Source organism: Conger conger, chromosome 9 (genome assembly GCF_963514075.1).
Source record: "Conger conger chromosome 9, fConCon1.1, whole genome shotgun sequence".
Classification (NCBI taxonomy): Eukaryota; Metazoa; Chordata; class Actinopteri; order Anguilliformes; family Congridae; genus Conger; species Conger conger.
Window position 1 is genome coordinate 18,002,264 of NC_083768.1, and position 12,432 is coordinate 18,014,695.

General features: G+C 38.7%; 1 protein-coding gene across 1 annotated transcript; it reads left to right on the top strand.

Moving 5' to 3' along the window:
* The first annotated feature begins 435 nt into the window (after positions 1 to 435).
* Positions 436 to 5,036, top strand: irx1b (iroquois homeobox 1b). The gene is made up of 4 exons (XM_061255695.1): positions 436 to 796; positions 2,333 to 3,293; positions 3,511 to 3,574; positions 4,649 to 5,036. Exons 1-4 carry the CDS (start codon positions 551 to 553, stop codon positions 4,704 to 4,706), a joined length of 1,329 nt encoding a protein of 442 aa, XP_061111679.1. The 5' UTR covers positions 436 to 550; the 3' UTR covers positions 4,707 to 5,036.
* The last annotated feature ends 7,396 nt before the right edge of the window (positions 5,037 to 12,432 follow it).

Consider the following 12,432-nt stretch of genomic DNA (forward strand, 5'->3'; position numbering starts at 1 on the left):
CAAACGTTAAAACAGAAAGTTGTTTTTAATTTCCTCTGTTTGCTACTTAAAGTCAGCAATAAGTATAGGAAATACGGAAGCACTTGATCCGCACTGAATCTTTTAGAGCGTTAAAATGTTGGACAGCTGTGAAATCGAAGAGATGAGTTGTCATAAACAGTCAAGGCTTCAGAAAATAGAACCTCGTGCTGAACGTGTTGCACACAGTTCTCCTAGCAGAGAAAAAGTGCCTCCAGCCAATGAAAATGCGGTATGCTAAATGGGAGGGGTTTACCGCTCAAGTGAAATGCCAATCAAATCATCAACTTCAAATTGAGTCTGAGAGATTAGCCCCGGGACGTATGGGCAGGCACATCAGTTAGAGCTCAATTGCTGATCTGATCATATCCAAGGGATTTACTGCAAAAGAAAGTGGCACCTAGTAGAACAGTCGCTGTTCTGCAGTGCTTTAGTACTAGGTCACTTTCAATCCGACTTCCTTGTTTTTTATCCATTATCTTTTCTTTCTGGATTGTTTTCGTCCTGCTTTACGTGACATTTGGTAGATGCCATGTCTTTACCCCAGTTGAGTTACCCCCAGTATTTAAGTGCCACCCAAGCGGTACACAACTGCGATCGGTCAGGGGTGCTGTCTGCATCTGCTCGTGGAAACGGCTCTGACATCGGTGCAAATCCGTCTGCTACAGCTGCAGCGGTCACGTCGGTGCTGGGAATGTACGCTAACCATTATTCAGCCCACAACTACAGCGCTTTTCTACCGTACACCAGGGCCGATTTAGCGCTCTTCTCTCAACTGGTAAGACCTACTTCATTCATAATCTTTAATTAAACAGTTGGTAGTTGAATCGCTGCCTAATAGCCTAGTTTATTGTAAGACGTGGTGTATACTTAAAAAAAAACAAAAAAACTCGAGTTAGTTAATAAATGATAGCATATTATGTAGGCTACAAGGTGTTTACTACAGCGCTTAATGATATTTCAAATACCTAGGTACTAGAAAGTGTATGTGCAAATTGTTTGTTACTCAATGTTTTACGAACCCTGTTTTACGAACCAAAGCCTATCACTGCAGTTCAGTTTTTGCTGCATGCGTTTTTCTGCTTTGTGGCGATTTGTCCAGAATGTGCATTTGTCTTTTAGTTTTTAGTTTTTTTACAATGTAATTTCTTAGTTGAGATTCTAAATGAAAATACACTTCTGATGTAAGTTTATTATTTACAAAAAGTACAAAACTATCAAAACCATCAATCCAAGTAAGAGATTTAGGAGACGGCTATTTTCCGAAGTTAAGTTTAAATAATTAGATGTAATTTTCTAGATGACATCTACTGTAGAACGGAGCTGTAGGATACAGCTTAAGGCATTTTATACGCTAAATAATATAGCTATGTTCCACAAGTGTGAGAATATGTAACACGTGCAAATTATATAGGCCTTTTGACACGTTCCAACTTTCTCATAATGGTTAGCCTTGCAAAGACAGTTACATTTCGTTAGCCTATACTTTTAATTTACTGTGGTGAATTTACCATTTTAACTGCGTTCATTCCATTTTTAAAAAGACCTTTAGGGACATGATTTAACTTAATCATGAAAATAATGTGCGTTACATTTTGTTCTGCTATTTTCGTATATAGAACATGCACCATTAACAAATTATGCTGATTTTACATTCTTGTCGTATCACTAAATTCAGGAAAATGATCTTGAAATGCAATTTGGTAATATGTTCTATTATTAGAAAAAGGATAGAGATCCTCTGCCTTGATGTTCAAATGTATTTTTAAATTAACTGTTGGCCTACATAAATTCGACATCTTCAAATGCAGTCTAACTGCTATATGTCATTTTATAATATAAAATAAGTTTAATTGAAAGTTTTTCTAATGTCTGCATTCCGGTTTCGCATAACGTGGAGGGTTTATGAAATGCAGATAACGTCTTGTGCTATTTTAATAGCCTATAGCCAAGAATGTAGGCTAATCGCGCATGTAAACCCAGCAAATGTAATTAAATATTATATTTTAGTATTATTATTAAGCATTATAAGGTTTAGCGTGGGGAACGTGATTTAAAAAGTAGCTCAATCTCGTAAATTATCTGAAAAGTGTTGCACTGTTGTTTAATTTGTGCTGCGGCCCTGAAGTTAGTAATTTCATGACAGGCCTACAAATTCAGTCTGCCATGTTCGCTTTTGAAAGTGAAACGTGTTGTATAGACCAATCCTAGAATTACTGGTGAGGGAAATCATGTAGGGAAGCTAACTGGAAAATGTTGTTGTACATTTATTATGATACGCTGTATTCAAGTCAACTTTCTTCTCTTTCTCAAGGGCTCACAATATGAATTTAAGGACAGTCCGGGCGTTCACCCGCCTAGCTTTGCGGCCCATCCCTCTACAGCATTCTACCCCTACGGACAATACCAGTACGGCGACCCTTCAAGAGCAAAGAGTGCCACCCGCGAATCCACAAGTACGTTAAAAGCTTGGCTGCAGGAGCATAAGAAAAACCCGTACCCAACCAAAGGAGAAAAGATCATGTTGGCTATCATCACGAAGATGACACTCACGCAGGTTTCCACCTGGTTTGCCAATGCGAGGCGGAGACTCAAGAAAGAGAATAAGGTGACATGGGGAAGAAGCGCAGAAGATAGAGATGGCAAAATATTCGACAGTGACACTGAAGGGGACGTGGAGAAGAATGAAGACGACGAGGAAATTGACTTGGAAAGCATAGACATTGACAAGGTTGATGAAAACAGTGGAGATCAAAGTAATGAGGAGGACGATGAAGCCAGAGACCAGTCGGACCAGGGAAGTATCGATAAAAGAGCGTCGTTGTCACCTGAAACGCACAAAGTTTTTGACCGTTCTGATCGAAAAAACATTGGACTGCTGTCTCCTGGCGGGCAAAGTAGCTGCCAAGTGCCAGCAAATAAGCCAAAAATATGGTCCTTAGCAGAGACGGCGACTAGCCCGGACATCTCTGTGAAATCCGTGTCACCCTCTGCCCCTGCCAGTCACAGTTCGCCACTGGTCCAGCACCCAGCCTTTCTTCCAAACCATGGAATATACACATGTCAGATTGGAAAACTAAACAGCTGGACGAATGCTGCTCTCTTCAGCCAGAATCCCTTGTTGAGTGTGAAGTCTTTTCTGGGAGTAAATCAAGGTCACCAGCAACCTGATCACCACCGTCGTAAGCAGCAAACACCGACCATGGGGGTTACGTCATCTGCCACAGCAGTCCACAGTGAGAACTGCCCAGAGGACTTCAGTCCAACACATATAGGTAGGCCTACATTACATGTATAAGTGTGCACAACGCAGTGACGCCATATTTTGTGCAAAGTGGCTTTAGTCTACAAAGGAACATTGTTTACATTGATTTAAAGTTAGATCCAAGCAAAGAGTTAACCCATACAATTCTTACATAACAATAATTCTTAAGTAGCATATAGTCTACCAAAGCCCACAATATACAACTGAGGTCTTTTTTCCCCTTTTAGATCGACAAATGACTGATTCGCCGACACAGACATTAAAGTCATCCTTCCAACTCGTCCATGACAGGTAAACTTTTTTCAGATACCAGTTCACTTGCTCGATGAATGTAAGTCCCACGACTACCAGCTGCTGCTGCTGCTACTACTACTACTACTACTACTACTACTAATAATAATAATAATAATAATAATAATAATAAGATGATGATGAAGAAAAGCAATAATAACAATAATGATAGGATATTATCATGATCATTATTGTCATTATCATTATTATTATTATTATTATTATTATTATTATTATTATTATTATTAGTAGTAGTAGTAGTAGTAGTTACAGTAGTCTCAGTTGTAGCAGTTGTGGTAGTAGTAGCCTGGTTGTAGTATTCCGCTGTCTATAGGGACACTTGGAAATACAACAAAGGGGTAAAAAAATAAAAAATAAAAAAGGACAAACAAAAAAAAAAAACTTAGATCGTGCAATTTGCCATGTGTCAGTCCGCAGCGGGTCAAGGCATCATATGAACCTAAAAATTGGGCAAATTCTTACAAACTCCATCTTAATGGGATATGTCCGAATTCAGACGTTCACCTCTAGCACCATAATGGTTTTCCAAATACAAACAAGCAGTGCATTCCCTTTCATGTTTGTATATAACAGATGACCTGCAATAATAGCCTATTTATTTAATTCCTCTCAAGAGACTACAATCGTCATTGTGAAATGAACCTTAGGCCTGCTTGTGCTCACGAATTTAAGAACTCAAAGGGCGAAAATCACCCGAGGGACCATTAACACAAAACATCTTTTTTCATGTTCCATCAACGTATATCCTACCATAATTCCTGTTTATTTGAAAGATCCTTACTCAATTCACATCTCTTGTCCTTTGCTTTTTAGCCTAATGCTATTATCATAATGGGGTACGCAGACAATGTAAAGAAGGCATTAGTAGTTGCCATCAATTCAAGTGTGGGATATAGCTGGCCTTAAATTGCAAAGTGTTTATCTTTTTATGATTATTATCATTAAATGCCACTTTCGAGCGTGGAAATATGGGTCGGCCTATACAGGATGTGGATTTGTATTATAAATGTTGGAAGATTTTTAACGATGAACGATTTTCTTTCTCTTTCACAGTTCCAGAAATCAACAAGAAGCAACGCAGCGAGTTCTAATGGCTCTTTCCTCGACGTGATGAATTTACATTTTGTCCGTTTTTGTTATTTTATTTTATTTTTTGAAAGAGAGAAATGTCTGGATCTATTGATTGAAGGACAAAGCCAAGTCTTTTTTTCTTTTTTCCCCAGCGGTCGCATTCACTCAGTACAGAACAAGATAAACTTGCGGATGGATTTATATCATTGCTTTAAAAAGATTCAACCGATTGTAAACAGTGTCCGTTTTATCTGAAGTAGACATTTGATATATTTGACTTTCCAGTGTTTGTTTCTCATGCTGCAAAAAAAGTTGTAAAATGTTGAAAGCACATATATTTTTGTCTATTAAACTAAATGAAATTATATGCATTTTAAGAATGATTTCTTTTTGCATAACTGAACTGAGTATTATATGTTTTACATAGCCTACCCTACCTGTAGTAAATGCATATTTACAGATTTATTTCGTGCTGTACATTAAATGAACACTAAAAGCCAGTTATTGAATTGTCACTCATTTTATAATGAAATTATTATTATTATTATTATTATTATTATTATTATTATTATTATTATTATTATTATTATTATTAAAATACATTGTACTTTTTCCGTTCATTGTGCGATTCTTTACAAATGTAAATTGTCGGTGAGCAACATTCATCGAAACTGAGGCTTCTAGTCCTGCCGAGTTTTCTTCGATTTTATTTTTATTCAACCTGCTTCTGTAACTGGCGCTACCGGAGAGGCATTGTAGTGCAAATAAGTTGCCAGATGGTTGTCGCTGACAAGAGATGGACAGGGGGTTGGACGTTCATTAATTAATAATATGGAACACACTGTCCAAACAGTAAACCTACAAATACAACCTACATGTATCACTCATTGTCGGAAACAAAGGAATAATAATTACTATTGATAGGGTAGTTCAATATGTAAATAATTGGATTAATTGTGAGATAGGGCTCATAGTATGCATAAGAAAGATTATAAAAACGTACGGCAACACGTAGGGGAAAATTAAACAAAAAAGCATAAAGCATCATTTTTGAATTCATTACTTGGGCAAGTAGCGATACGACAAATTCACGTGTGATTTGGAAATGTTATATATTTTTCTCCACTTTATGTTCGAGAATACCTCTCGATGACGCTCAGAATAAGGTTTTATCTTCCAGTTCGGGCGGTGCATTTGTAGCCTTTGACCGGCGAAAAATCCACAATTCGGCCTCGCAGATACACTGCAACAGGCTAAGTACAGCCTGTATATTCAGCCTCTACTTAAAGAGAGAAATGGATATATTTTACGAAAGTATTTGATCACGCGTTTCATGGAGTTATATTTTGAGTTATGTATTTATGATGGTAATACAGCGACATCTGTGGTGAAATGTCGGCCATACAACCGGCTATTTCTACAGTATATACTTATGTTTGTTAATTATAAGAAAGCTTCAGCAGTGGGGTACTGCAAATGTTTTCCGACAAGGTTATAGTCTACTATCCGGTTAGCTGATGAAAAGCAACCATATATATATATATATATATATACAAGTTTGAAATTGTATTAGTGTCGATAATTACTTTATGACGCAAGCCCTAATCAAGAACAGAACAGAGTAGCCTATACTACAGCATGTCCACATTGTAGAATACTGCATAAAGACATTTTATGCAGTAAGAAGACGCTGAGCATTAGAAGGTTCTTATTGACATTTTGAGTTAGACAATGAGTTAGTGTCATAAATATGTTGTTTGCGAGGCACTACATTTTAGAAGTTTTATATAAAAATAAAAAAAGCTCAATTTAAAATCTGCTTGGGGCCCATTCACTTTGGAATATTTGAAGCTCACTATCTCAACTGCAGAAATAAGCTTCTAATTCTCAGCTCAGGGCATGTAACCGTTCTAAAGAAGTACTATAATATATATGCTGTAATATATAGTTTTTTTTAAATAAACATCTTAATAATAATATGCATTTTTACTAACTTATTTCATCACACAGTCCACAGCAATTGTGCTTAGCAAAATACCACCACGACACAAAATAGGCTATAGGCTAATGTCCTCAGACCAAAGGATCCTTGAGATGGAGGCACAACCTTTACTCTAACATAGGCCTACTGTTACAATGAATAACAATTGTATCTATGTATTTAAAATTTTAATGTAGGTTGTGTGTTTGTTTACTGTATCCTCTAGCAACTGCTTCTATGTCACAGTTGTAACTTAGTTTTGGGTTCATTACGGAATTCACCCTCATATCAATTAAAAAAAGAGAAAGAAATAAATACATAATCTTGACAGTAATGGTAGAGCTCTGAAATGTTTAACAGGCTCATATTTGACCAGCTAAGTAATAATTATTTATAAGACATAAAGTGCTGCTTGCTTACAGCTTCAGAGTTATGGAGACAAAATGGGGTTCCTTCCCATAATGCCCCCTCCTTACCCCACATTAACCATTTAAAATAACCACCTGGTGTCCTGTTTATTTCTTTTGTTGCAAACCAGTGTGAGGTCTGTCAAAGTCTTAGCTGGGGGCCATAATATTGCGATTCGGTAATATACACAAAATTATTCAGTTAGCAGTGGATGTATGGTCAATTGTCTGATGAGTGCTAAACAGGACTGGAGCCTACAATTAGACTGTCATTTCCTTTGAGCATATTCCAACTCTGCCCATGGGGCCACAAGTCAAATAATAATAATAATAATAATAATAATAATAATAATAATAATAATAATAATAATGATAAGAGACTGAATAAAAAAGCGAATTATGCTTTAAGTTGACAGCATAAGTTGACTTGCTATTACTTGGCACTAATGATGATGATGATGATTACTATTATTATTATCATTATTATTATTATTATTTTTTTTTTTATTATTATTATTATTATTATTATTATTATTATTATTAAGGTTGACAGGCCAGATGTGGCCGAGCAAAAAAACTTTCATTGTCTATCGTTAAACTAAAAAAAACAATGTTACGGGACTATGATACAATAACAGAAAATATTTATATAAGGATAATAAAACAATTTCAGCAGCTCACATCTGTTTAAGCGAGCTCATACCATCCCCCCGACCCGCTCCTCTGTCATCCATCTATTTGCATGCCATGAATGACAATGCATCACAGGCAGAAGGCTTTTCTGGAAATTTCCACTGTGGCAGATAATAAAATGTGACTTTCCTCCCGTCCCTCTGATGTCATGCCATTGCGTTTCTGGGGTCAGTCCTCTGGGCTGCACAAACGGAAGAGGAGACATCTGAAGTGTCACTGTGCAGCTGCATTCAGTGAGGGAGAATATTATCCAGCACACATGTGCACTGCAGAGGCACATCTAACCGAGCCCCTCTCTCTCTCTCTCTCTCTCTCTCACTCTCTCTGTTTCTCCCTCTCCCCCACCTCTTTCTCTCACTCTCCTTCTTTTCTATTTCCACAGAAATATGCAAGGTGAAGGTGGGGGCATGTGGGATGCTTTTGGATGTTTGTTTGTGTGAGTGAGTGTGTGTGTGTGTGTGGTGTGTGAGTGTGTGTGTGTGTGTGTGTGGTGTGTGTGTGTGTTGGTGTGTGTGTGTGTGTGTGTGTGTGTGTGAGTGTTTGTGTGTGTGCACGTGTGTGTGTGTGTGCGTGTGTTGGTGTGTGTGTGTGTGTGTGTGTGTGTGTGTGTGTGTGAGTGTTTGTGTGTGTGCACGTGTGTGTGTGTGTGTGTGTGTGTGTGTGTGTACAGGCGTGCGTGTGGTTGTGCTTCTTTAAAACTCCTGATTATGTATACTGTTTCCACATATTTCAAAATGTCGTGTGGCCTCTCAAAAGCAAACCTCTGTCATTAACTACCTTGCCTGATTACAGCCTTGCTGCCCAGACTGCTCAGAGATAATGTGAAAGTGAAGGTCAATAAAAGGTCTATAAAACTATATAACCTCCAAGCAGAGCAAAGATATACACAGATCATTTGGCAAACTATTCACTGACGTGTCAATAATGTCTTAGTTCCATTATGGTGACCATGTGAAATATGTGAACAAAGCATATTTCTGCAGCTAATCATATTCACATCAAAGTTGTTAAAATGCACATCCCAGTCTCTAGGAAATGCCAGCATATTTCCTGTAATCTGCAGGACCCATCTGCCACCAGTATTGTCCAGCATGTGGTCAGCCCTATCCATCTGACCGCCCCTGACACACACACACACACACATACACACACAATATTTATACATCAAAAGAGAAGAACTTCACTTCTCTCTTGGCAAAATAAAAGCCATCTATGCCAGTTTGGTGAGCTTGCTGGTGCCCTTGACTAAGAGTTCACTAAATAACGTGGTAGGCATCTGCTAAAAACTAGTATTATTTTCTTTTGTAATTATAGCCCTTTATACAAATTACAATTGGAACTAATTTAACCTGTTTGGGCTTGCCCCACTCATACATTCTGAATTTCCATTCATAATATTTTGCATTTAACAGCTTCACATGTTAAAGATTCAATATAAAATCGCCACACAACCCTGCGCATATACGCGTATATATGTTTAATAAACACATCAATCAACTTGTGTGTCCCTCTCTCTATACGATCAGCCCCAGAAGTCGATAAGTAGGCCACCACACTGAAATCAGTGTGCAGCATCTTTCCTTTCATCTAAGATTAGCACAGTCCTGACACACTGCAGCCTTTAAAATATGTATCAAAGCCATGGAAATGCCAGTAGTCTGTATGTGGTAGGGAGAGGGACAGAGCGCTGGCAATGAAACCGTCCCAAGAACCCAGCACGCTCTTCCAGCCCAGCCAGGCCTGCCAAGCCATAATTATACCATCAGCTGTTCATCACACATAATGAATGTGTGTGTGTGTGTGTGTGTGTGTGTGTGTCTAAGTGTGTGTGTACGTGTGCATATATTTGTGAGTGTGTATGTACTTGTGCATATACTGTATGGGTGTGTGTATGTACTTGTGCATATACTATATGGGTGTGTGTGTGTCTGTGTGTAGGTGTGCATATTTGGGTGTGTGTGTATGTGTATGTGTGAGCGTGTGTACTTGTGCATATATTGTATGGGTGTGTGTGTGTGTAGGTGTGCATATATGGGTGTGTGTGTGTATGTGTGTGTGTATACTCTATGGGTGTGTGTGTGGGTGTGTGTGTGTGTGCGCGCATCCATTCTTTGGTGTTTGTGTATCTGTGCATACTGTATATAGGCATGTGTGCGCGTGTCTGCGCGCGTGTGTTTGTGTGAGTGTGTGCGTCAGGGGTTGTTGCTCTATGTGTCTGGCACACACATGACTAAATCCACAAATCTCTCCAGGAAGCCATGCTGAGAAAATCTTTCTGAACTCCTGGCTCCGTGGGTTAAAAAGTAAGACCTGCCAGCTGGGCAGCTGTGCCTGCAGCCACCCTGCCAGAGCTGCAGGATGTGAGGGGCTTAAGCCATTGGCTGAGCCACCTTAATTCCACTTCCTGTGTCGCGTTCAGAAGAACGCTATGAGACGTGGTTTACCTTCCCCTCTTTCCCCGACTGTAAGGTGTGCGTAGCAGCAGGGGAAACCGCACATCCCCCGTCCCCCCATGTTGGTTCTGATAACAACCTTTTCTTCACGGATGAAAAAAAAAAAAAAAAAAAACCGAGGGCTTTTAAAAACCCTCACATCTGTAACCAAACAATTGCGACTTTTTATTGTAAAAAGCAGCAATTAAATATTATCTTTATTATTACAATTGAGGGAAATAATTAATTGAGGGACAGAAATGAAGAAAAAGTCACTCCATCACCTCGAGGTTACTATACAAATGTAGCTATTTTGGCGGGCGGGGAGCATGGATCTAGCGATCTGTGTGCCAGGCAGTTTCAACAGCACACGCACACACAGGCACTCAGAAGCACGCACGCAGTTTCTGTGCAATGTGTGAAGAATGACAGATGACTTTCAGAGCGAGGGGAGAAGCACGCAGAGAGTAATCTCGTATGCGGTCGTAAAGTAAATTGTTTAAATATGTTTCCCGTAAGCCGATATAAATTATGTATTGACTGTAAGATTAATCACAGTGAGCTAAACACATTTTTGGTCTGTTCTTGATTTTCTGGGGAATCAATTGTTCATCTACCTAGCAAATTAATTTAAAACACATACATCTCCTGAAATGCACCGAACATTAGTGCTGCGATTGATATGATAACTTTTATTGTATTTCCTTTAACAGAAATAAAAGTTTTCTCTTGGAAAAAAAGATTTCATATACTACCCCCAACCAAATCTATCCTCCGTTCCCAGAAAAGGGCTCAAAGCAGCTTTGTCCAGGCATACACTTTTAGACAGACAACATCACACTCAAAGAGTCATAGACTTAACTTGAATTCCCAGCCAGTCTTCTTATGTGTTTATGGAAAAAAGGCTCTTTGTTGGCACAGATTTAATCTTTTTTGCTGGCACATACGGTATGTACCTTTAAACTTGCTTTCACTTTGGTGACAGCCGTGTAAATTGCTCTGAGGTAGGGTGGCATCTAATTGGTGCTGTTTGTTAGGATAACACAGCCGAGAGGAGAGGTCTTGTCTTAGAAATTCCAGAGCAGCCATACCCTCTCAGAAGCTGCTGGAAGATTGTCACCAGCTTGCTATTTACTGCAACTCCCTGAGAGTTTCTGTATTTGTTTTCCAAATAAAAGGTGTTTTCAGGCAATGTATTGGTACCCTAAGGAAGATTTGTTTTATTGTAAATGTGGAGAATGAGATGCATATCCAGTGTCCCCTGAATCCCACTCTAAAAATCATTTTGAAATTTGCTGAAGTAAACTTCAATTTCCTGAGCCTTCTGCAAAATGCAAATTGCAGTATCCACAGCTCCCAGTTGATTACATCTGATATTATGGGTTCTGTGTCAATCAAAAACTCCAGTTTGATTGCTAGTCTTCAAAAACATATCAAAACCTTTTGTTTCCCAACCACCCCCACTCCCCCCATGCCCCACCATCCAAACCTTGGTCCAGTGAGAATGTTTATACTTTGAATTATTTGTTTGAGGCACAAGGTCTTTGGTTGGTTTAAAGTTCAAAAGCTATGTACTCTCGCCCTCAGAAATCAGATTTCTGGCAGTGTGGATTTATGGAGTCCACTGTATCAGCCTTATAATTCCCACAAGGTAGCTGAATCTCTCATTACAGATTACAGATTTTCACAACTTTTGGAATTAACACTTCAGAGGATGAAACTTGTGGTAGGTCCTGGATGAGTTGGATATATTTTTGCATATGTTTTGGGAAACTCTTTATGGTTTGTACTCAAATATTTATTGTCTGTGAACATATCCAAGAGCTCAGGATTTATACATTCTGGGGATGATGCCCATGTTCAAGTGCATTCATATAAAAACGTTTTTGTATTGGGTAGGCATTGACCTCAACCCTGTAAGGGGCCAGACAAAGCTCCCTCTCTCTCCTTCAAATATTCCTGTTAGAAATCATGTGAAAAATAATGTGCCGATGTGTAACTGGTTAAAACACATCCTTCTTGTGACTTTGGGGCAATGTCCAAATGTCTTTGAGGTGCTGCCAATCATCTGGTACTGTCAGAGAATGGGAGAGAAATGAACGAGAGGGTAAAAGGCGGAAAAAAAAGCAGTTTCTAAGAGATACACTGGAACTAAAAACTTTGGTATGTTTCAACTTAACAGCATCAGGTCCGACAATAGAACACTTTAGACATACTATACACAATTCAAAGCAAAGCTTTTAAGTGAAATTG

Bases quoted from the DNA above. Each gene is read 5' to 3' on its own strand.
- irx1b (XM_061255695.1), top strand. From the start codon at position 551: ATGTCTTTACCCCAGTTGAGTTACCCCCAGTATTTAAGTGCCACCCAA. The intron at 797-2,332 runs GTAAGACCTACT...CTCTTTCTCAAG, and splicing joins TAGCGCTCTTCTCTCAACTG to GGCTCACAATATGAATTTAA. The intron at 3,294-3,510 runs GTAGGCCTACAT...TTCCCCTTTTAG, and splicing joins CTTCAGTCCAACACATATAG to ATCGACAAATGACTGATTCG.